Here is a 23,217-nt window from a genome sequence, read left to right on the forward strand (position 1 = left end):
AAACATAAAGAGTTGGAATGTAGTGTTACTGTGTGTTTATTTAACATTACTGTGTTTTGAGTTTTTGCGTTCTGTGACTCATTCAAGAAAGAGGACGGTCGAAACAGAACGGCACCGCGTGGCTAAAGCTAATAAGCTAACAGCGCAACACGCTGTTAGAGCGAGTGTCGTCACGTGAAGTCAGTGTCGACATCTTTTCATAGCAAGCAACTTTGTAAGGGCGAAGTGTGAATACAAACATACCTGACTCGTGCTCCTTTTTCCTCAACGGTTAACCTTATGTGACGTCACGTTCAAGAGCTTTCCGGGGGGCGTGGTTGTCCTCGCGCAGGTGCTGCTACGGATGTTAAATTATCAACGTTGGACTCTTGCTGTTAAAAGTGTCGTTTTGCTCCGCGTGTCTGTTTTTAAAATGTTTGATGACGCACGGCGTGATGAAAAGAACGGAAGAAAGGACACAACACAATAGAATTAAGTTATTCTTTGTAATTTTAATTCCCATAATTTAGTTTAAATGCAGACATTTTTTTTCCTCACTAAAATCTTAAATAAAACATTACAGTACAACATATGCAAATCAGAAGAGCTTGAAGATTTTTGTAAAAGCAGGCTACAGTTTCTTTTTGTTTTGTTGCTATTTTTTCTGCTTTATTTTATTTTATTTTTTTTGAATGCATGTATTTGCTTTTAAGGTTTGAAGGAGCCGACAGACAGCATTAAAACGGCAGAAAGACAACACAGAGCTGCAGAGCCTGCAGGTCAGCCGAGGAGCACATTCTAGTACAAAAACAGAGCAGGGAAACTAGACAACACGCCACATCCAGATGGAGGACAGTAGAGGGCGCTGTTACACCAGGAGTGTGCAGCAGTGCCGTTGAAGTGGACATTTTTATTGCAAATTTTTCGGGAGAAATGAACGTTCTGTTGTTTCTAGACATCTTCCCCATGTACAAAATATTCTACTGTAACACGTTCTACTGTCAGAAGTACAGAAGCCCCCTCAATGTCTCTCTGACAACCTTAAACTGTCTGCTAGGAAACCCTCTGTACAGGGAGGGAAAGTATCACACCACGCCATCTAGTGGCCGTCTGCACCCCACAAAAACATGTTGTTTTTTTCATTATCAAAATAAATGTATTCCACCAGCCATTAGAATAATAATCAGTGTTCAGGAAACATCAAAAGTAATAACAGCAAATATCTCCCAACAATTTGTAAATCAATATCAATTTTGGCACATCCAAAGTGTCTTTTCCCCCACTTTTTAAGGTTTTAATAGCCACTTTTTGGTCATAGAAAATTATGCTTCACAAAAATATGCTTTACAGGGCTTTAATACACAAGCAGCAACACTGACAATTCAGTTTTTCCTTGCAGCGTTTGCTGGTTCACTTGACTTTTCCATAGACTTTATTTACTTTCCCTCCCCCATCTAGAGCAGCGTGTTCCGTATGTGTTTTATGGAAAACGTATGGAGGAAATGAACCCCCCACCCCCACCCCACCCCCCCAGACATGGTGCTGTCAGTTACACAGGAGGCTACCGCAGAGCTTTTGCTTTGAGGGTCTGTTCACCGGAATACTATCACAACACTGACTAGCGGCTGCCACAATCAGGTCATTCCACTATTGCCTTGACACAAATCAGGAGTTTGATTCACATCCAGGAGCATCCGCCAAGTGCAGCGACTGCTTGGTCTGAATGTCATCTAATGATCATGCTTGTTCAAAGATAAGTCCGTAACATTGGTTGAATTGACAAGTGTGATCAAATGCCACTCGGCGTCGTCAAAACAGGTTTTGTGTCTCAAATGGCTCTTCTTTTATTCTGAAAAAACTAGTATCTCGACTGTCAAATAATTGACCTTTTTGAAACGTGCTAAGCAGACCAGATGTTCATCTTTGTGCTTTTAGCATGTAAACTGTATGCTGGGATAACAACAACCCTCCAAGGGAAAGTGTCTCACATCAAGTCGGTTTAATTATTGTATCAGCAGCGCAGCTGGTGGAAGGAGGTCACCGGTTGCTGACTCAGGTATGCGGGACTCTGCTCCGTAACAGGCGGTTATCCTCAGTGACTGTGCACATTCGCTTTTATCTCGCGACTCTTCTCTTTACCCCGATCCCTCCCTCCCTGAACATCGAGACTTTTTTTTCTTTTTTTCTTTTAATTTTCCCTCCAAGACGCCTCTCAGCACAACGCAAAAGCTCTGCGCGGCACTCCCGCGTAACAAACACTCTGAGGGAAGAAGTCAAAGTCAGTGAGCTTTTATAAGTCTACTGCCAGGAAGCAATCATCCTCCGCCGAGTTCAAGATGTACTTTTGCTTTATGGTTATTACCTTCAGTTAGCAGCCATGTGAGAAGCTGCCCTGCCCTTGTAGCTCGTGTTTAAAGAAGTATAGGGAAACAAAATTACAAAGTTTGTTTTTTTTTTTCATTTAAAAAAAAAAAAAAAGAGAGAGAGTAATTTCAAAATCTGATCTATTGGCAGCTGACACAGCAAATCTACATGTTAGAGGAGGTCACTGGGCCTCGGAGGTGGAAGGGCAGATGGCACCAGCAAGGCGGGGGCCGCCAGCTGTTGAGACCACTTCTGCGATCCCACGACTGCGCCTCCTGCCTTTTCTAATTTCCCATCAACCCTCACAGCCTGTCTGTCCTCTACAGTGTCAAGAAGCCCACCCAGGTTAAAACTCAGATATGGTAGAAAAATATATAGCATCGATGAAATTTCTCTAGTCATTCTCTTCATTGCTGAATTGCACCCATACATGAAGTGTTAACACATTGTAGTAGCGGTGTAAAGTGACAGGAGATCATGATTAGCACGACCACTACAACAACAAACAAAAAACAAAAAAAACAAACAGACACACAACAAGCAGTCATCACTCCCACACTCGCTCTCACTCTCTTTCTCTAGACACTTCAGGTAATTCATTTTTTTGTACTTGCACTTAAAAATTAATAGTTTGTCTTTCATTGGCATCATTAGGCAACTTTTTTTTTTTTTTTTACTAGATAACTCTACAATATGGTTACAATGTAAACACCACAGTACTTAATAGTTTTACTCTTATCTGCACAAATAAAACACAATGTTACAAGGCAAGTGGCTACTTAAGCATAGATTTGTTCATGAGACAGAGAGAAAAAAAATTAGAAAACACACCACAAAACCGGGCAAAAACAAAAGTTGCAACACCTGGCATGGAGTTTGTTCAACTTCAGAAAAAAAAAAAACAAAAAAAAAAAAAAAAAAAAAAAAAACAACAACAACAACAACACAAAAGCTTTGTTCATCTACAGGTCAGGTCATGACCCCATTTAAAAAAGCTGGTGATGATCAGTTCTATCCCTCCAGGTACCAAACTCGTTCAAATCGCGACGACCCCGAGACTGAGCGTCTCGCTGTGATATCGTAAAGTGAGCAGCCTTAAATGAGCACCCCGCCCCCCTCCCCCATCCCCCGCCTCCTGAACTCGCCCCCCCCCATGGCGCGGAAGCTACACGTGCGGCCGAGGCGGAATCTCCGATTCTTTCCACATCTGCATAACCGCGTTCGCCAGTTGGCGTTGGACACGAAGCCTCCGTGTCCGTTTGGCTGTTTAGTGTCGCAAGGTTCTGGCCGAGGCGCGAGATCGGAACACACTGCGCAGGGGTGCGGACGGTCCGGCGGAGGTCGACAGTTGGCGCGGAGCCTTCAAACAAAATGACAGAAAGGGACTCCAGTGACTGAACTGCGTTTGCATAAAAATTAAAAAATAAAATAAAATAAAAACTAAACGAAAGGCATTAAAAACCAGGATATGTCATTTATTTTCTCGCATCAGCTTCTCAACCGTTTTGGCTTAACCTCGTTTTTTTTTTGTTTTTTTTTTCCTCCTCCTTCTTCTTCTGTATCTTTTAAGCATAGTCAACATTCCTTTATAACGTTGGCAAATGAATTCGTACTGAGGAATATTCGACCGCAGCTATTGTGGCAGAGCAGGAGTTGCAGGCGCGCGACCGCTCCGACAACCCAGCAGCCACTTGAGGCGCGAGGGGCTACGTACTCCTGCAACATATCAGAACCTCACCTCCTCCGTGGCGTTAAAAAAAAACAAACAAACAAACAAACAAACAAAAAACAAAACAAAAGAAAAAGAAATGAAAAAAAAAGGAAAAAGGAAAAGGAAATCATAACCACAGCCCTCCAATCCCTCACCCCAAAAACTCGTTCAGGACAGTATTTACAGTACAAATTACAGTATAATACATTATTAAAAATATGAGATTCATCTCTAAAAACATAGAGGAGCTCTGGACAAAAAAACAAAAAAACCAAACATGTTTAGCAAATTAGGTTTCTATGGTTTCATGTTTAAATTCTTAAAAAAAAAAAAAAAAAAAAAAGGGAGAGTGACAGCCACGCCGCCACACCTCCCTTCTTCTTCTTCTTCTTCTTCTTCTTCTTCTTCTTCTTCTTCTTCTTCTTCTTCTTCTTCTGCTTCTTGAGGCTTCCTTCAGTTTGGCCGCTGCCTTCGCCGGCTGGCCTGTTCAAAGTGAGATGACTGGGTCGGCTGAACGCACACACCTGATCTTTTTTTTCTCCTTTTTTTTTGTTGTTTTTGAAGCAAGCTGCAAGACAGCGAATCACAATCAATCCAATACCATTTATATACAGGGTTGTTTTTTTTTTTGTTGGTTTTTTGTTTCCTCTTTTCTGGCATTTTGGAGGGGGAGGAGGGACAATAATAAGCACTTGACCGACGAGGGCTACCTGGGGGGCTTTTGCAGGCATAGTGACATGGTTCTAACTGCAGGCATGTTCGTCAGGCGAAGGTGTGCGGAGTCGACCGCAGAGTTCTTTGCCGCCTTTTTTTTTTTCGCTCTCAAATAACCTTTTTTTGTTTGTTTGTTTTTTCAAAATAAGAGACGGGACCCCCTCCGACGCTCCTGATTAGTGTTACAACTCACGGGGGAAAACCTGTCTAATGTTGTCGTATATGTACAGCAGATTGAATAGCAGGGTCTTTTCGCACCCTCTCCCCTCCCCGAAAAGAGAATAAATAAGGGACCCAAACTCCAAACGAGTCGGAACGGACCTCCCGGGTCTACTGAGCCAAGCCAGCGTTTGCAAGAACCGACCCTCGACTCCTCCACGGCACCAACCTCGCTTCGCGTGCAAACCTCTGAACGCATCGCCATCTTTTTTTTTATTTTCCCCCCCTCACCCCTCCCCTCTTTCACTCCGTCTCACCGCCCCGACACTCGAGCATCGATTTCCACCCAACTTCTCCCGCTTCCCTCTCTCGCTCTCTCTCTCTCTCCCTCTCTCTCTCGCGCTCTCCCTTTCTCCGACTCTCCTTCTTCCTCTTCCTCCGCTCTCCCTCCAGGCGCCGTGCCCTCAGACGAAGGGCAGGATGCCGTAGACGAACAGCGCCATGACGGCGGCGCTGAACAGGCCGGCCACGGGCACCGTGACGAACCACGCCAGGAAGATGTTCCTGAAGAGGCGCCAGTCCACGGCCTTCTGGGAGCGGATCCAGCCCACGGCCACGACCGAGCCCACCTGGAGGCCGCAGCGGGGGGGGGAAGGGGGAGAGGGGGGGGGAGAAGGGGCAACATCAGCGGCGGCACGAATATACAGAGACCTTGGAATTGAGTGGTTAATAAAAGGAGGCGAGGAGCTGCAGCTGGTGCAGGCTTTCCTGTTTGAGTCGTGTCGTTTTGACACCTTGAATGGGACGGTGGCGCATCGCTGCCATACTAAAAATAAATCAGTGTCACGCAATTATGTAAAAGTGTCACATTTTTATGTGATGCCTACATTTTCAAGTTTTTACATGAACCTCTCACAATCATGTGACAGTGAAAGGCTCAGTATCACGTGGTCACTTTCACACTTTGACACGATTATTATCGCGATGTTTCATGACAACAAATTGAAAGAACACAGAACGAGGCGAGCCGAGGCACCGTCTCCTCACGCCTCTCCAGATGAGCTGGGAAGAGTTTGACGTATTTCAAAACCCTCCTCAAAGTACGCACACTGATGTTCGCGTCATCGACGGCGCTCAATAGGTCCAGGATCTCACCGTGTCCGGAACCGAGCTCCGAGCACAGTTTCAACGAGCCACAGTGGCTTCGTTTCTAATTTTCTAGCATGGCAGCAATACGCTTCCGCAAAATAGGATGGGGTGGGTTTAGGGTCAAAAGATGGAAAGCCTGGACACAGCCTCCAGCTCTTCAGGACCAGCGAGGTCCAAAAACATGTGTGTGTTAGTTAGAAGAACCCCGATCGAAAACATTAACATTACTTTCAACTTGAATTTTTCAAAGTCTGAAATCAACCAGTTTGCTTTTTTTTTTTTTTTTTTTTTTTTTAAATGATTGGCAAAGTTATCATTGTTATTAATGAATCAATGAAGTTTTTAAACGTTAACATGATTTTTTTTGTTGTTTGTTTTTTAATCCTCTGCTGATGTCAGACTTCTACCAATGATGATTGAATGTGAACACTGTCAAATTTGAAGGTAACAGAAAAGTAAAATCAATCAATCAATAAAGGTGCCGCTCGGTCACCTCAGAGCGACGAGTGCAGCGGCTGGTTTCAGACGCTGCGGTGCAGCCGGAGGGGCGCAGAACCGGGACACAAAGGTCAAAACGAAAGCAAGCTTGACGCCACGTCGTCGTCGCCGTCTTTCAATTCCAACACATCTCAAATTCTCCCTTTTTATTTGCTGAGCGCTCATGGGAGTTTTTCTATGGTGTTTGCGCGCGGCCGCGTTATCTCGGCGCAGCGCGACCTCGTCGTGACCCCTCCGGTGTTTGCGCCGCACGCGGCCCCTGAAAGCCGGCCGCTCGGACCGAGCGGCGACGGGCGCTCCCGTTCAGTTTGCACGTGCGCACCAGTGAAGGTCCACACGCACACACACACACACACACACACACACACACACACACACACACACACACACACACACACACACACACACACACACACACACACACACCGACTGAATGGCCTCGCTGAGGTGGGACCAAGTCAACGGGAGCGCCCGTCACGGCTCGCGCTCACAGAGATTCATTGGCAGTCGCCTGGGAGACGCCGGCGAGGCCCTGCTGGCTGCTCAGCAGCACTGTTTTGGGTTTTTTTTTTTTTTTTAAAGTTTCTAAATCTCATTTGTGAGAGTCGCACTTGTTCCAACAGCGCCCGCTGGTCTCCCAGACGCACCCGCCGTGTCACAGAAATCACCACCTCAATCAAACACGTGGAACCATCAGTAGATTTAGAAGCCTGGGAAGCAGGAGATTACTGGGGGGGGGTTTAGGGAGGGGAGGGGCTGATTATGGGTGAGAGGTGACAGTAGAGGTAGAGATGGCAATGGAGGGATGAATGGAGGGATGCCTACATAAATTCATCAGCGATTGGGAAAAAAAAAAAAAAAAAATGAAAACAGTTTTGAGTCTGGTGCAGTTTCCCTTCAGCAGACAACAACACATTTTCTTTTGGTTTGATAGATCTTGTGTGACAACACTTGCAGTCAAATGCATGACGTGGACTTTACTTCAAAACAGGCAACGCCATTAAAGGAGAAATATTTGGAGAGATATTTTAGAACGTGTGTCAAGAATAGCAAAAAAATAAATAAATAAATACGTAAGCTTCTCACTGCTAGCTGGTGTCTTAGCTTAGCAAACTGACTTGCAAAGGCTCCTTCACAACTGCACTGCCAGTCAACAGTTCAGACACACCCTGTGAACTCAATGTCTTTTCTTTCATTCTCATGACTATTGGCTTTGCAATTTCCCACTGAAGGCATCAAAACTGTAGAAAAATGTAGAATAACTCAAACACGTTCTATATTGAAATTCTTCAAAATAGCCTCCTTCCATAAAAAGCAGAGTTATTTAAAGTGTTTTTCTTTGATGCATGATTGCATATATCTTGCTTATATATTTGATGCCTCCAGTGTCTGTCTGCAGTGTAGAAAGTTCTAAAGATGTCCAAACGTTTGACTGCTAGCGTACATTGTATCAAAAGAGTTCTGTAAGGAAGACTTTCTGACGTACGCCTTGATACAAAGTCACCTATCAACAGGATCATTCTGCTCATTTTGCTGACAACAGAAACACTTTGACTTCGTTGTCTTCCAAGCGAGGGAGTTTCCAATCTGCTGACCCTGACTCACTACTCCGCATCGAACACGCTGTGCCAACGCAAATCTTTACACCTCAAAGGGTTTTTTTGTTTTGTTTATCAGTTCGCTGCAGGAGGGAAACCGCAGGAGGCGTCAAAACAGCAACTCCAGGAGTTGTGATTGGTTCTTTGCCGATTGCCCGCTATGGGTGAAGCGACGAGGTGGAGGTTCCCCCCCCCCGACTATGCCCGAGCTTCGCTAAACCAGCGATTCTGATACCTTGCAGTGGGTGGAGCTTATTGGGATGCCCACATTTGATGCAACAAGCACTGTTAGCGCACTCATTACTTCAATGCAAAATCCGCTGTGAAGACAGATGAGTGGAGAGACAGACAGACAGAGAGAGAGGGGGAGGGAGGGAGAGAGAGAGAGAGAGATGGAGAGGAGGGTGAACATAACAAAAGAAGAGTGGAGACAACAAGTGTGCCTGGTGGGAGGAGCGGGAGGCCGAGCGCAGCAGCGGAGGAGGGCGGGGTGGTGGGGGAGGGGCCCATGCACCAAACCATGCCGGTGCTGAGAGGGCAAACTGGGGGTGGAAGAGACGTAGACACGCCACGGTGATGATGGGGGAGGGGAGGAGGGAGGAGGACGGAGAGAGAGAGAGAGAGAGAGAGAGAGAGAGAGAGTCCCCCTGGTCGGCTTCCGGTGGTCCTGTAAAGAGCAGGGGGAGCGGCGGAGGTGGGGTGGGGGGGTGCTCCGCACTGCTGCCGAGGGTGGGGCAGATCAGCAGGGGGCGCCACGCACACTGACGGGACGGTCCTCCGCTGTCACTGCGAGCTCGGGAAAGGCTGTCGGATAACGACGGCGTTGTTTTTTTGGGGAATTTTCTTCTACGCAGACAGCAGTGTGGGTCTCCAGTGGGGGAGGGGGGGGGGGGTTGGAGAAAAACATTTGCAGTGAACTTCTGCAAAGGGAGACGAGCAACTTCCACTGCGGATTAAACTTTGTCGAAAGATTTTGGCCAAATCAAATGGAGAGCCGGCGACTCGTCTGTCGCCCCCTGGTGGTGGCAGCGTGAGCACCCCTTTCCCCACCCGCCCGCTCCCCCTCTGGAGGGAGAACACCTGTGGGTTGAAGTTGAGGGGTGGGGTAGTTGAGGTTGGAGAGGTCCCACTGTGGGGGGGAGGTGGGGTGGTTGGTGGTTGGTTGGTGGTTGCTGTTGGTGGTGGTGGGGGGTGGGTGGGGTCACTGGGTCATACCTTGCAGTGTGTGGTACTGACTGGGATGCCGATGTTGGAGGCCAACACCACTGTGAGGGCAGAGGCCAGTTCTATAGTGAATCCACTGTGGAGGAAGGTGGGTGGTGGGGGGGGGGGGGAGGAGGGAGGAGGGAGGAGGAGGAGGAGGTGGGACGGGGTTGGAAGGGGGAGGAGGAGGGAGGAGGGAGGAGGCAAAGAGACGTTATTCACTGCTTTGGTCTCGGAAGTCTTGGCGTCCTGGTGCGTCAGCATCCGCACTGACCACGGCGAGGCTGCCGTGATGTCATCACTCTCACACTCACGCTCACACGCACGCACATACACACAGCTGAGGTGCAACATGACTCGTGTTTGAACTGTTCCCACACGCCGAGCAGGAAACATTCATGCGACCCGGTGTTTTTGTTTGGTTTTGTTTTGTTTTGTTTTGTTTTGTTCGCCCCCCCCCGCCCCTCCCCCTCAGACTGACGACAAGACCAACGAGGTTGACTGGAGGAGAGGAAATGACTTTGGAGGAGAACAAAGTGAAAGACAGACCAGCAGTCTTGGTTTAGATAGAAGACTTGGAGCAGCGCAAGAGAGAAAGAGGGTGTGTGTGTGTGTGTGTGTTTTGGGGGGTGGGGGGGGGGGCTCCTCTTGTAAACAAATAGTGCTATTATTTCACTTAACGAGCATTCATGACGACGCAAACTTCCACCACTTCAGAGACACTCGGCGCCCGAGTCGTTAATCAACTCCAAAGAAGCCGTTTACACAGAGACAGGTTTTTTTTGAAAGCGCACATTTTCGAAAACGCTCTTGAATAAAAACATAAATAACACGTTTGCACGAAGCTGTATTAAAATTTTTATTTTTTTATTTTTTTAAAATCCCGTGTAAACGGGTATTGCTAGAAACGACTGAACACAATGTAGTACCTATGCCGTGCCTGGTGTGGCGCCGCAGGTTTACCACCTGAATGCAGAGGAAGGAGAACACCTGAAGCACGCCGTGTCTAACGAAGCAGCAGCTCGCTGACCACGTCAGCGCTACAGAGAGCAGAAGGAGAGATAGCTCGTGAAAAGACGGTGCGGATAAAACGACAGGAGTGGAACCTCTGCTTCGAGTTACACGTTTAGAACACAAAGACTTAAAAGCTCCACGTTAAGGTCGACTGAGAGTCGTGTCGGTAAACGTTTGACAAACATTTCTGTCGCGTAACCGTCGCTGTTTGCTCGTGGCGTTGAAGAAACCATAAAGGAAGGACCGAGGAAGAAGAAGAAGGAGAAGAAGAAGAAGAGGCTGACCACGCGGTGGCAGATTTGCCAGCTCACGTCGGAGCCGGGGACCTTTGTGGCATCTCTTTGTTGCACACTTCCTGTTTGCTCTCCACTGAATGCCGTCTGCCAACCGGGGTGAGAAGGGGAGAGGGGGAAGAGAAATCCCCTCTAGAAGGACGCACGTGTGTCACGGAGGAAGTCGTCCCTCTCTGGCTCACCCTGACCGGCCACAGTAAATATCAGGAGAATCAAAGGCACTAAATCACCATCATCGCACTGTCGCTGCCCTTTCCCACTGCTTCTGAACCTCACATGTCTCTTCTCCAAGAGTTCACATGGACTATAGGCAAACTACTGTCCGGGCACACAAACAGACTTTCCGTGGAGTGAAGCCCTGAAAAGAAACTTCTTTGTCAGGTTGATTCATTGGAACCAGACACTCCAGTGAGAGGAGGAGGAGGAGGAGGAGGAGGGAGGTCTTTAGGAAAGTGAAGCAGAGCAAATCTGTCTTTGAAAGCTGGCAGAGGACTTAGCTGGCGATGGAGAGAAGGAGATTAGGAATGAGAGAAGGCACAGAGAGAAAGAGAGGAAGCTCCTAATGCCAGAGAATCGCACCTTGTGCAAGTGAATGACTGCGGTTGCATAATCATGGCTGGAAAAAAAAGGATTCGGATATTATTTTGGTCTTTGACTTTGTCATAATAATCCACCCAATGGATCAATGTTCATTGAAACTCTTGAATTTGAAACTGTAGTTTGCTTATGTTGACAGGTTCAGAGCCACATCGTAGAGTCGTTTCAGGGCACGTTGAGCATGTCAATGACCCTGAAGCGGAAGAAGCGGGGGTAAACAAAACCAGCAGGTGGCAGGAGAGAGGATTTCAGGAAACAATGACCAGAAGAGCGGCTGCATTGTTTTTCTTTTTTCTTCCCTCCCCTCCTGTGCTTCGCTCCCCTCTTCCCTCCAGACAGATCTGCTAACGACCAGGTTTACCCTCCTCGCCATGGAAACCTGAGTTGTATTCACAGATCACAATGCGCATTCGGAGAAAATATATATATATAAAAATATATATATATATACATATATATATATTTTTTTTAAAAAACGCCTGCGACGAGCAAACTTTACTGCAGCTCGGGTAGAGGAAGTCGTTTTGAGAGAGAGAAGGCTTCACGATCGGCCACAATGTCAAAAACCCGCTGCCTGGGGGGAAAAAAAAAAGCGCCTCTTTGCAATCCTGCCCGGCAACAAGGCTGCATCGCTGCACTCTTGCAACATTCAAACCCCGTTTATTTTTTTTTTCTGTTGTCGTTGTGCAAGCCTTGACACACAAAGCTGCGCTTCCCGAGGCCAGGAACCCCTGTGTTCTCTCAGCACAAGACTCCTCAGGGTTCGCACACGCACACGTCGCCTCTCTCACACACACACACACACACACACACACACACACACACACACACACACACACAATAGAAGAAGGCACGACAGATAGAGAAAGCAAAGCGAGAGAGTTAGAGAGAGTATCATTTCCATGACACTGTTGCCATACACCTCCATATCGATACTCATGAGAGCATCAAAACCTTTTAGCGATATTTGAGAGGTTTTTGGACGTTTAGGCGTTGCCATTACCAGTTTTTTTATTGCGATATTTATTATTCGCGCAATTCTAGGTGTAATGGACACGCAGCTACATAGTGAGAGAGAGAGAGAGAGAGAGAGCTCAGGCCAGAGGGCAGAGGAGGATGCGTGATGGCTGCTGCTTGGGTGGCAGGACGAAGGCAGCCCCAGGGCCCTGTGAGCTGCCGTCCAAAACACTGATTCATTCATATATATATATATATATATATATATGTGTGTGTGTGTGTGTGTGTGTGTGTGTGTGTGTGTGTGTGTGTGTGTGTTGTGTAATAGGTCAGAGGGCAGGGGAGCAGTAGAGAGCGTGTCATTCTTGCTGTGAAAACCATCCGTGATGAATGAACCCCGGAAGAGACTGAGAGGGCCGATGCTGAAAGAAAAGAAATTCAGGCTTCTGGAAATCAGCTCTTTGTGATGTCACAATGGGCACTGATACCTCATTGATTCCTCTCCCACTCAGCTGGCGTTCTGTCCACATGTTGTACAAACGTGTAAGGTCCAACAGCAAGGAGTTGAAAACATTTAGGATTTCTTTTTTTTTTTTTTTTTTGGGGGGGGGGGGGCGATAATTATTTATATGAGGCTGCTGCCCTTAGTGTGCATCCAAGGTATCCAATACTAAATGAATAAATAGATCAATTAATGAATAAAGCTATGGGACCTTTACAAGGTCCTTCTGGACGACTAGAGAAGAAATGCTTGCAGAGACTTCATGGACGCACTAAATCATGTCCTGCCTCTCCGTGACAACTCGTGTGTTGTATATAAATACTCGGGGTTGTTTAAAATAGCACCAGTGACCTGGGGGCAGCGGAGCAACTCCAGCTGAAGCTGCTGCTGCTATTTTTAACTCCTTCATCGTACTGTGTGCAACCTTATTTCAGTGTTTATCGCCATACGTGACTCAGCTTTGTGCCGCTCACTGACGCAGAGGTCGTCCAATCGGTGCTGACCCACTTTCTGTTATTGCTGTCTTCTCTGGCTCTCAGTCATGTTTTCTGTTTTCTGTTTTTTTTTTTCCATAAATACATCCACACACACACACACACGCACACACACTCGCTCCCTCCCTCTGTCCCTGGTGCGGCCTCACCTTGACGGGGTGATGGGGGTCAGGTCCTTCCCCATGGTCTGGATGACGCGGCGTCCCCAGACCCACAGGCCGGCGCAGATTCCCACGCCGCCGTAGAACAGCAGCCAGACGGGGGTGGCAGCATCCTGCATGACTCCGCCCTGGTCGTAGATCATCCACAGCGCCACCAGTGGCCCGATGGCGTTACTGCAAGGCGACAAGAGCGATTCAGAAGAGGGAAACTGTGACGGTGACGAGGGGAGTGGGTGGGGGGGGATTGCCGTTTTTCATTTTTCTTAGATGGAATTGTCTGGGCCTTGCACCACTTTACATCTTGTTATTAAAGAGCGTTTCTATCTTCTGCCTTCTGATTCACTGCAGCTGCAATGTCTGGAACACCCTCAAACTCGATGTCCTCACACCACTCACCCTTTTTAAACTCAACCTGCAGCAAAGTCTAACTGACTGTCGCGCCTGTTGATCATCTGTGGCGCCGTCACTGTTGAAACGCACTCGTTCACCGACGGCCGTTTCTGTGAAACGCGTAACTTTGCTTTTACTTTCGCCCCCCCCCCCCCCTGCATCCCCTCCACGACTCATAGAGCCTTTGCTCCTTGTTCAGGCTGCGTGTGTGCGTGTGTGCATGTGTTGGCGGCGGTGGTGTTGGCGGTCCGGCGGCAGCACCTGACGTCGTTCCCGCCGTGGGCGAAGGAGCCGAAGCAGGCGGTGAGGATCTGCAGGAAGTGGAAGAGCTGGAAGACCTCGGGCTTGTCCTTCTCCTCCTGCTCCTCCTCGGCCAGGTCGTCCAGGGGCCCCGGTGCCGGGGCGCCGCCGCCCTCCTCCTCGTCCACGCCCTCCAGCTCGGTGGCCAGCTTCATCTCCACGCCGCCCTCCTCGGCCTCGATCTCCGCCTCGGCCACGGCGTTGCAGTACGACGAGTAGCTGTCGTAGCGGATGCGCTTCTTGGAGTAGGAGACGCTGTTGCTCCTGGCGCCGCGCTCGCCCACCAGCTTCTCGCTGTCCTCGTGCGACTCGGTGCGCAGCAGCGGCTGCACCGGCATGCCGCAGATGGCCGCCGTGTAGCAGGTGTAGCTGTTGTTGCGGCGCAGCAGGCGGTAGTTGTTGTCGGCGGGGCCCGGACCGGCGGCGCCGCCCCCGCGCTCGCCGTCGTCCATGCGGCCCAGGTGGATCTTGTGCAGCAGGTCCTTGTAGAGGCCCGAGTCCTTGTGCACGGTGTGGTAGACCTGGCCGTCGCTGCGCATGTGGCCGTCGAAGCTGAAGCTGCCGTTGGAGACGGGCGACTTGAGGCACCCGTTGGTCATGGAGTGGGTCCGGCCTGGGGGGAGGGGGAGCGGTGGTGGTGGGGTAGGAGGAGTCACAGGCAGGTGTGAGTTTGATTCGGTTGACGGAAAAAGTAAACACGGGGCTCACGTCGGAGCCGTTTACCTCATTTTAAGACATTTTTTATAAAATCGTAAAAATGTTGCTTAGCCTCGTTAGCATAGCCGCAGAGTCACAGCTCATGTCAGAGTTCATGTCTGTTTAGGTTTTTCTCACATGGTTCAGGGGTCTCAGGGTAGAAGAGGGTGTTGCGTCTGCATTAAGGCCTTTCAGACAAAGCGTTTCTGAAAACTTGGGACGGCTGATTATTTCTTTTAAAGGCCCAGCATGTGTGATTTAGCACCATCTAATGGCGACACGTCACAATGCAAGAAGAATGTGCAATGTTAATCTTGATCTCACGTCTTCCTCAAACTAGCCGTCACGTCTCAACCTGAACTACATTCTGGGCCAGGTAAGTGTTGCTGTTGCTGCAGTACAGTGGACTCGCTGGACTCGCTAGTTATGCAAACACACAGAAACTCATCTTCATGAACCAATCAGGCATTCCCACTGTGAGGCCGCGTCCCTACCGTAGACCCGGCCGTTGGGCAGGACGGCGCCTCCGTTGGCCTGGTTGCTGAGCTCCCCGCTGGAGTCGCGGGTGCTCCGCTCGCCGCCGCCTCCAGTCAGGGGCAGCACGGCCTCGTCTGTGCCTTTGGCCCCGGGCAGCTCCTTGAAGACGGGACTCTCCTCCTCCTCCTCGGGTATCTTGTCCAGGCTCTCATCTGAGATGCGCGACAGAGCCTGTTCCTTCTTTAGACGACCTGGAGGGAACCAGCCGGAGGGGGGGGGGGGGGGGGGGGCGGTTATATTCTCCTCATTTTTTAATTTTTTTTAGAGCAGAACAGATTTCGAGATTTAAACTTTTAACTTTACGAGGTTTGATTGAGGTCGATATTTATCAACGGGGGGCGGGGAAACGGCAGTCGGGGCCTGGAAAAGCGGAGACCTGTGCTACGGCATTCCACAAACACAAGGCGAGGCCGTCAGCTGATCCCGGCTAATCCCGGCGCTGGAGGAGCTTGATTCCTCTGGGCTCCTTTAAACTCTTGTCAGGGTAAACAGGGCAAACTCAGCCTGGTGCCTGTCTAACCTCTGCAGGTGTCCCAGAGGCCACGGCCACTGATAGCATCAGCCACAATCCCACAATCCCCGCAGGCATGCGACCTGCGTGCTGGTGGTGGCGGTGGGACGGGGGAGTGGCAGTGTAAACTCCAGGCAGGTCACTGCGGCCTCGTGCGGTAGTGTGTGTGTGTGTGTGTGTGTGTTCACAGGGGTAGTTTTGAGGAATGAAATTGCTTGTTTTAATCCACATTTTTAGTTGACTGAAAATCACAGTTTGGAAGGAGTCCTCGCACGGTGAAGATTTTTGAATGTGTCGGAAACAATTTTGCCCATTTTGGCTTCGCTCCTTGTCCTGTTTGCTATGCCAGTGATGTTTACGCGACGTCTGATAAATATCACACAGTTGGCTTTCCTTCACCTTTGTAGCAGGACCTTCATTTTCTCCTCTCCCCGCTACACTGAGCTCAGAGCAGCCATCAGGGGGCGCTTTCCCATATTTTACTGACTGCATCATTGTTGTCATTTTCCCCGCTGCCGCCCTCGTCCGCTCTCCTCCAGGCACCTGATTGGCCATCTCCTGGTCACCTGACGTGTTTACCGTCTTTAATTTATCTATTCATTTCAACAGAGCCCAAAATAAATGTGCTTGTAATAATATCCGCGCGGTTTCCCATTACAGGAAGCTCATAAATCTGCGATGTATACGTAGCCGAGCCATCGCGATCCCTCTGTGTATTTCCCCGCCTGGTAATATTTCCCGCTCCTGCTCACTTCACTCTTTTTCAGCACGTTTCATTTGTTTAACGGCCTTGTTCACTTGGCCGCGGGCTGATTTTCCCATCAAGGAAACAATCTTCCTACCTACGTCTGAACTGCACTGCACTGCACTGCACTGCACTTGCACGCTCTCTGCATCTGCCCCGACCACTAATGCTCCCGTAAAGGGGTGTGCGGAGAGGATCGGCCCACTGCCGAGGTTCACAAGGGCCCTTTGGGGGGCTTTGATGGCCATCGAGAAAACAGGAGTCTGAGCACAGTCTGTCTGCAGCGCCGGGGTGTGAGCCGGATTAAAGGGAAAAGAACGGGATGTGCAGGCACAGACACAAGCTGCGTGTCCGTTACGGAATTTTGGCAAAATAAAAGCGATATTTCTAAAAGATATCGACAAAGCACAATTGCAATTTGCAGCCGTTTCCATTGAATGGTGTGAAGCGCATAAGCTGCCATTCTCGTAAAATCTCGTGAGCCACCTCATGAGAGTGTAAAAACCTTTTAAACGGGTTTTTCCAAGTTTAGGTGTTTCCATTAGCACTTTTTCTATTGCAATATTTAGGTCTTTGCGCAATTCTAGCGGCAATGGAAAACGCACACACTTACTTGCAATTTTCCTCCTCATCCACGGGCAGACAAATATCCAGACTAGACCTGCGCAGACCAGCGACTCGGCAAACGCGATGAGAAAGATGGACCAGACCGGCAGCATCTCCAGTCCCAGCACTGCAGTCACATGACAAAAGAAGACAGACAGAGAGAAAGGAACGTTCGGCTTTGATTTTCTTCGGCTCTTTTCGCGGCTTCGTGGACGAATGACATTTCTGGGCTCGACCAGATTTGTAGTGTTACAGTTGACGAGTTAAGGGGACAACTGACGTGGCGCTCCGGTGTACAGGATGGAGAAGGTGTTGATCCCGATGGTGGAGGCGTAGAAGAGGGGCAGCGCCCTCAGGCCGTTAGGGACTGAGTCATCCTGCGTGGAAAAAGAAAAAACAATGAGAAGCACGCAGGAAAAGAGGAAAACAGTTCTCTGCTTCTGTTTTGTACCACATTTTATAATGTGGGGTGACTCACTGAGTGGGACAGCTGATTTTCTTTCTTTAAAATAAAACAATAATCTGAATCACTACACCATTCTGTTTTGTTTTGTTTTTTTTCCTACTTTCAACTCAGATGTTTCTTTCTACTGATAAACAAGACTTCTCTGGTCACTGAAGAACCTCTTATAACATTTGCAGATGAGTAAAGTTCTGGCAGTCTGGCAGCTCACAGTGCTAATCCCAGACTCAGATGCAGCCGATGTGATGACGGGCCGAGACGGCGCTGATCTCTTCCTGAACCGGAGCCTGGGATGCTCGGCGGCTCCGCTCCGAGTCGCCCCCCCCCGCCCCCGGTGACTCATTCATACGTAATCCTCGCTATCGCGACCTCAGGATGATCTGTGACACTTTGCTTTTCCTGGTCTGCCAGAGATTGTCCGTTACGCAAGAGCAGATTTGTGTGTGTGTTGCCAAATCAAATTTTAGCGACTCTTCGGACAGGTTGGCTAGCAAACTGGACAATCCTGGATCACGTGGATCATATTAAAAAATAAAATAAAAAAAACCCCCGTCAGATCACACACACGACTGACAATAATCTACCCCAATCAAAAGTCACGAAAGAGATTCTTCTCAGTCTGCACTCTCGAGCCTGGGAACAAAACAAATGGCCGCGTCTGAAGGAGGAGGAGAGAGCGCCGCTTATCAGCGTCTGTGCGCCTGATAATGAGCTCACCTTGCTGAGGATGAAGTGTCTGATTAGCATAAAGAGGAGGCCAGACATGAGTCCAGACAGCAAGGGGGAGATGAACCAGGAGGCCACTGGGGAGGAGGAGGAGGAGGAGGAAGAGGAGAGAGAGAGCACGTCGTCAGTGGTTTGTTTTATTCTATTTTCTTTTATAAAATAAAAACACATTTTGACACATTGCATACAAGAGAAACTGAAAGGCTAAATGTACTCGATGTATTATTTTAAGAAATGTGCACTAACACACTGATAACAATAAAGACAAACAATGTTAATGTTCCCCAAAAGTGAGGCTAAAACAACGGAGTCTGAATGGAATTGGATTTTTAAAGGTCTGTCTGGAGCTCAGCCAGTTTCTCAGTCATAATGTGAGTGTGTCGTCTTCCTGTGTGCGTCCAACAGTGGTTTATCCGAGAACATATTTTTCTTAACCATGCGCCCTCGTTGCACCTGTACAATGACAACAAAGATGTTCTATTCTCTTCTACTCTAAGCCCCTCAATGCACTTGTGGAGGACACTGGGCCGGACCCTCATGTGATAGGGTTTGTTGATACAACAGTTAGTTCTGACCAAGCATTTTGACTGGACATGTGGAATTCCATAGGTGCTTGATCTAAAGATACACGGCACGGCAGCACTGGGATTCCGGCTCACTGCTGCCTCACAGCAGGAGGTGCGATCACTTCACATTCAGCCTTGAAACCAATGCGCTGGGCGCAGCCTTCGTTCATTTCGCATCAAATCGCACGGTGGAAAAGCGGCGATAGCGGCTTTCGTTTTTTTTTCATTCCTTTAAAAGGAAATGTTCAAAGAGTCCCCTTAATAACGACACACAGACGGTCGCCTGCAGCCACGACTGCCGCAGCTGCGCCGCGGTGGGTCTCAACCAAATAATAAATGGGTTCGGGTTTGACCGTCTATTCATCCTGACCGGTCCCGGTTCTGCAACCGCAGAACCACATGTGTTCGCAGGTGCAAATGAATGATGAAATTACACAAGCAAATCACAGTAGCCTATTTTTTTTTTTTTAATACGGTCAATATTTTGTAAAAGACAGGCGTTGAAATGAATGCATGTTTTCATCGCCACAGCTCATTCATTGGAAGCATGAAGAATTAAAACTTGGAGGTGGCATGAAAAATAACAAAGTAGCGCAGTTAATACATACGTGCCGCTGCGTTGGGATGCAGTGTCGCCTGCGGCTCTTTAACATAGTTATAACACATTTATAACATATTTATCACACGGTTTATTGCCTGAGGGAGTCGTCCTCGCCGGCAGCACAATCAGATGACGTTTGATTAATAGGGGCGTTTGCGACAAAAGGAGGAGCTCGCTGCAAATACATTAGGCTCCGCCGGGACAGGACGGAGGAACGCCTGGCCTTAAATTACAGCGCGCAGGGTCTAGCACGGAGCATACGGACGAGGGGCGGAGGGCGTTACCGATCTTGACGAGCTGCATCCACTGGACTCCCTTGGTGCCGATGGCCACCATGGAGAAGCCGATGGTGGCGCCAACAATGCAGTGAGTCCCGGAGACCGGCAGCTTGAGGAAAGAGGCGATTAGCTGCCAGACCGCTGACCCTGCGGCACAAAAGAACACAAATCTCAGACATTCTTCATAGTGGGGCCGGCGGCCCGCTTTCTACGAGGGAACCGCAGTTCAGGAACCGGGGTGAGCGAGGTTCCTTCCGACCACTTTTCTCCTCGTCGTTTCACACGATGAAAATATTCCCCCGCATCATCCATCTGATTAAACATTCCGAGTCGCCTGACAGCGGCGCAGCTCCTCTGTTCCTCCTGCTGCATGTCAACACCGTGGGAATGCATCCACCCGCCACCCCTCCCAACACCTCCACCCGCTGGACACCAGCATGATTCCACCTTCGTTTATCACCACTCCCAAGCATGTTTCCCTCGTTAAAGTGGTTCCGTCCCGGGGGTGGGGGCTTCATTTACTGAGGTAATCTCGACTTGATGTGTAAAGCTACTGTTGATGATCAACAATTGCCTTTTTGTGCTCGACTGAAGAGGTGCTTTAACGAGCGGGACAATGGGGAAACCAAAAAAAGCGGAGCGTAATCACAGAAACACGACGACGATCACGAGGAGCGTTTAAAGAACAACAGCGGTGACTCTCAGACGCTCAGGGTGGTGCTGGTTCTCAGAAAGATGCAACTTTACAGGGGGATAGGACACTGAAAATATGCACTGGAACTGAAGTTAACCTGCTGATGAGACAATGTCCAGTGTGTCTGTTGGAAGAAGAGTTCACTTTACTGACCTATATCGACGTGTGGTCGATTGAATCAACGATGGTTGCTTGAAAAAAACAACAGAATCATAAAAGCATAATAAACACAAAGGTAAAAATAGCCACAAGCAGGACATCTGGCCTCTGTTTATATGAAAACACACGTTCAGGTGATTATTAAACACAAACACACCTGACTGATTGGCGAGTGCAAAGTTAAAAAACATGCAGACACACTGGCAGCAGGAGGAAAAAAGAAAAAGAAAAGCGGTATATTTGTTATTTGTGCTGCCAGGAATGCAGGAAAGTCACCTCTTGTACATGTATTTCTGAAACTGAGTCGTTCGCCTTTTACCTGTTGTTCATTTAAGATATTTAATTTTAACTTGAACTACAGAACGAGCAGAAACAGAGGAGAGATAAAAAAAAAAAAAAAAAAAAGCTACAACAACGCCAAACAACCCCCAACAGTGACTCCCTGAAGAGGAGCAGCAGCCAACATTTGTTCATTTGTCAAAAATCCAGACGCTATCTACGGAGACACTGGGCTCATTTGCGTCTTCACTGAACAACAGCCAAAAAAAACAAACAACAAATACAACTGTGAGGCTGCAATTAAACCATTTCTAAAAACATTTTTTTTAAAAAAAGGTGAAATAGCTCACTTCCGGTTTGTTGGGTGTGAAAGGTCAGCATTTATGACAATCAGCTATGGATTGAAGGAACGTCAGCGTGGGTAGAGGGTGCTACGGTGTTTGAAGTGTTTCTAGGGTTTTCAAACAGATTATTTTTTTTCGGCAGTTGTGATCTGCGTACAAAACTTGGTGAGTTTTGGAGCAAGTTCAGGGGGTGAAAATGGGGTTCGAAGACGCATAAGAATAAGAAATAATAGTGACGAAAAAGAAAAACCACAGAAATTCCAATCGAGTCTTGGCCCTGCGATGCGACCAGCTCTGGTCTTATCGCCGGGCCTCAGCCACGAAAAATGGTTGTCCGACTCACCGACCATGGCGCTGACCTCCCCGGCCATGAGCACGGGCACCGTGTCGTTGTACAGACTGACGTCGATGATGCCCTTGCGGATGGTCTCGCCCACCTTGGCGCCCAGCAGCATGGAGCCCAGCGTCTCGAAGATGGAGGCCAGGATGCAGGCCTGGCGCAGCGTGACCACGCCGGAGCCCACCGCCGTGCCGAAGGAGTTGGCCACGTCGTTGGCGCCCACCGAGAAGGCCAGGATGAAGGCGATGATGAAGCCGACGATCACCATCCACAGGTACGCTTCCAGATCCATCTTGCTTGTGATTTTGCGGGAGGGAAATCGGAGAAAAATCTGGCCGAAGCCTTTTTGTTCTTCTTTATTTAAGAATAAAGAAGCGGGTTTTTTTTTTTTTAGCAGAGGACTCTGTCGCTCTGCTCTCCTCCTTCTTCTTCTTGTCCCCCTGGTTGCAAAGAGTTCGAGGGGAGAAGCACAGCCGCTAACTGAGAGACTGCAGCTCAGTCCGAAGATTGGAGACTAGTGATGGCGAGCGCGGGGAGCATTCCATAGCTTAGAGCGAGGCGGTCTGTCTAGTCTGCGGGATCCTCCACCTGCGGGAGACAGGGGAGAGGAGAGGAGCATGAGGGAGGGACGAGTGAGTGAGCGAGCGAGCGAGCAAGTGAGTGAGTGAGCGGTGCGAGAGAGAGCGACGCTTTAACTCTTTTTGAAGCGGCAGTCGTTATCTGGCGACACCTCCCCGTCGCAAAAGAACAAAAACAAAACACAGAAAAACAAGAGGGGAGGGAGGAACCAAGGGAGGGGGAGGCGGAGAGTTTGAAAATAAGGAAAAACATGAGAAAAAAAAACCCCGGCTCCAACTGTCTGAGAGACCAGGGATGGGGGGAGGGAGGGGAGCTGGAAAGCTGAGGACATCTCGGGGGGAGGGGGGGAATAAAAATCACAGTCTGCACTTGAAGGGAATCAAATCATCTTGTTCCCGAGGCCACCGGCACTGACAGCAGCAGCGAGAGAGAGAGAGTGAGTGAGAGAGAGAGACAGAGAGAGAGAGAGACAGAGAGACAGAGAGAGAGAGAGAGAGACAGAGACAGAGACAGAGAGAGAGAGACAGAGCGAGAGACAGAGACAGAGCGAGAGAGAGAGAGAGACTATAAAAAGACAGAGATCCAGGGCGAAGCTCAGCACATCTCAGGCGGCGGCTATTATCATTATCGCCCCGGACGCATCGGCGCAGCTGACCACTGAGCCGCGACACACCTGCCCACCACCTCACCTTCGGTCACGCGTGGCTTCGCTCGTGACAGACGGTTTCCAGATGAGACCTGCAGCGAACTGGCTTCGGTCCTGCAGACAACAGGCGTTTCTGCAATCGAGTGATGGATCGATCATTTCAGTCAAAACGATTATTATTATCATATACATATATATATATGTATATATACGGTAATATAATATATATTATTATTATTAATATTATTATTATTTGAATTGGCGGCAAAAAAAACTGCAGAGATGTGAAAGAGAAAGAAATGTTTATTCCTGGACCAGCCGCTACTACGCCCTAGTGTTGTAGTCAAGACCACACCAACAGAGA

General features: G+C 48.7%; 1 protein-coding gene across 3 annotated transcripts in view; it reads right to left on the reverse strand.

Annotated features, from left to right (window-relative positions):
- Nucleotides 1-3,802: 3,802 nt before the first annotated feature.
- slc20a2 (solute carrier family 20 member 2) overlaps nucleotides 3,803-23,217 on the reverse strand; it is a 44,674-nt gene continuing 25,259 nt past the window's right edge. For 2 of the 3 annotated variants that reach the window (XM_076033357.1, XM_076033359.1), the window contains exons 2-11: nucleotides 21,632-22,216; nucleotides 19,819-19,959; nucleotides 18,359-18,444; nucleotides 17,459-17,555; nucleotides 17,186-17,305; nucleotides 15,274-15,507; nucleotides 14,045-14,696; nucleotides 13,382-13,567; nucleotides 9,388-9,472; nucleotides 3,803-5,556 (exon numbers count right to left, since the gene is read on the reverse strand). In XM_076033357.1, the coding sequence (XP_075889472.1) occupies nucleotides 5,392-5,556; nucleotides 9,388-9,472; nucleotides 13,382-13,567; nucleotides 14,045-14,696; nucleotides 15,274-15,507; nucleotides 17,186-17,305; nucleotides 17,459-17,555; nucleotides 18,359-18,444; nucleotides 19,819-19,959; nucleotides 21,632-21,920 (2,055 nt within the window). In that variant the 5' untranslated portion in view covers nucleotides 21,921-22,216 and the 3' untranslated portion in view covers nucleotides 3,803-5,391. Of the gene's footprint in view, nucleotides 5,557-8,407; nucleotides 8,493-9,387; nucleotides 9,473-13,381; nucleotides 13,568-14,044; nucleotides 14,697-15,273; nucleotides 15,508-17,185; nucleotides 17,306-17,458; nucleotides 17,556-18,358; nucleotides 18,445-19,818; nucleotides 19,960-21,631; nucleotides 22,217-23,217 lie in introns of all 3 variants that reach the window. The other variant, XM_076033358.1, reaches the window with a different exon arrangement.

This window comes from Nelusetta ayraudi, unplaced genomic scaffold, assembly GCF_046127955.1.
Source record: "Nelusetta ayraudi isolate G7.1 ecotype Tasmania unplaced genomic scaffold, CSIRO-AGI_Nayr_v1 ptg000041l, whole genome shotgun sequence".
Taxonomy (NCBI): Eukaryota; Metazoa; Chordata; class Actinopteri; order Tetraodontiformes; family Monacanthidae; genus Nelusetta; species Nelusetta ayraudi.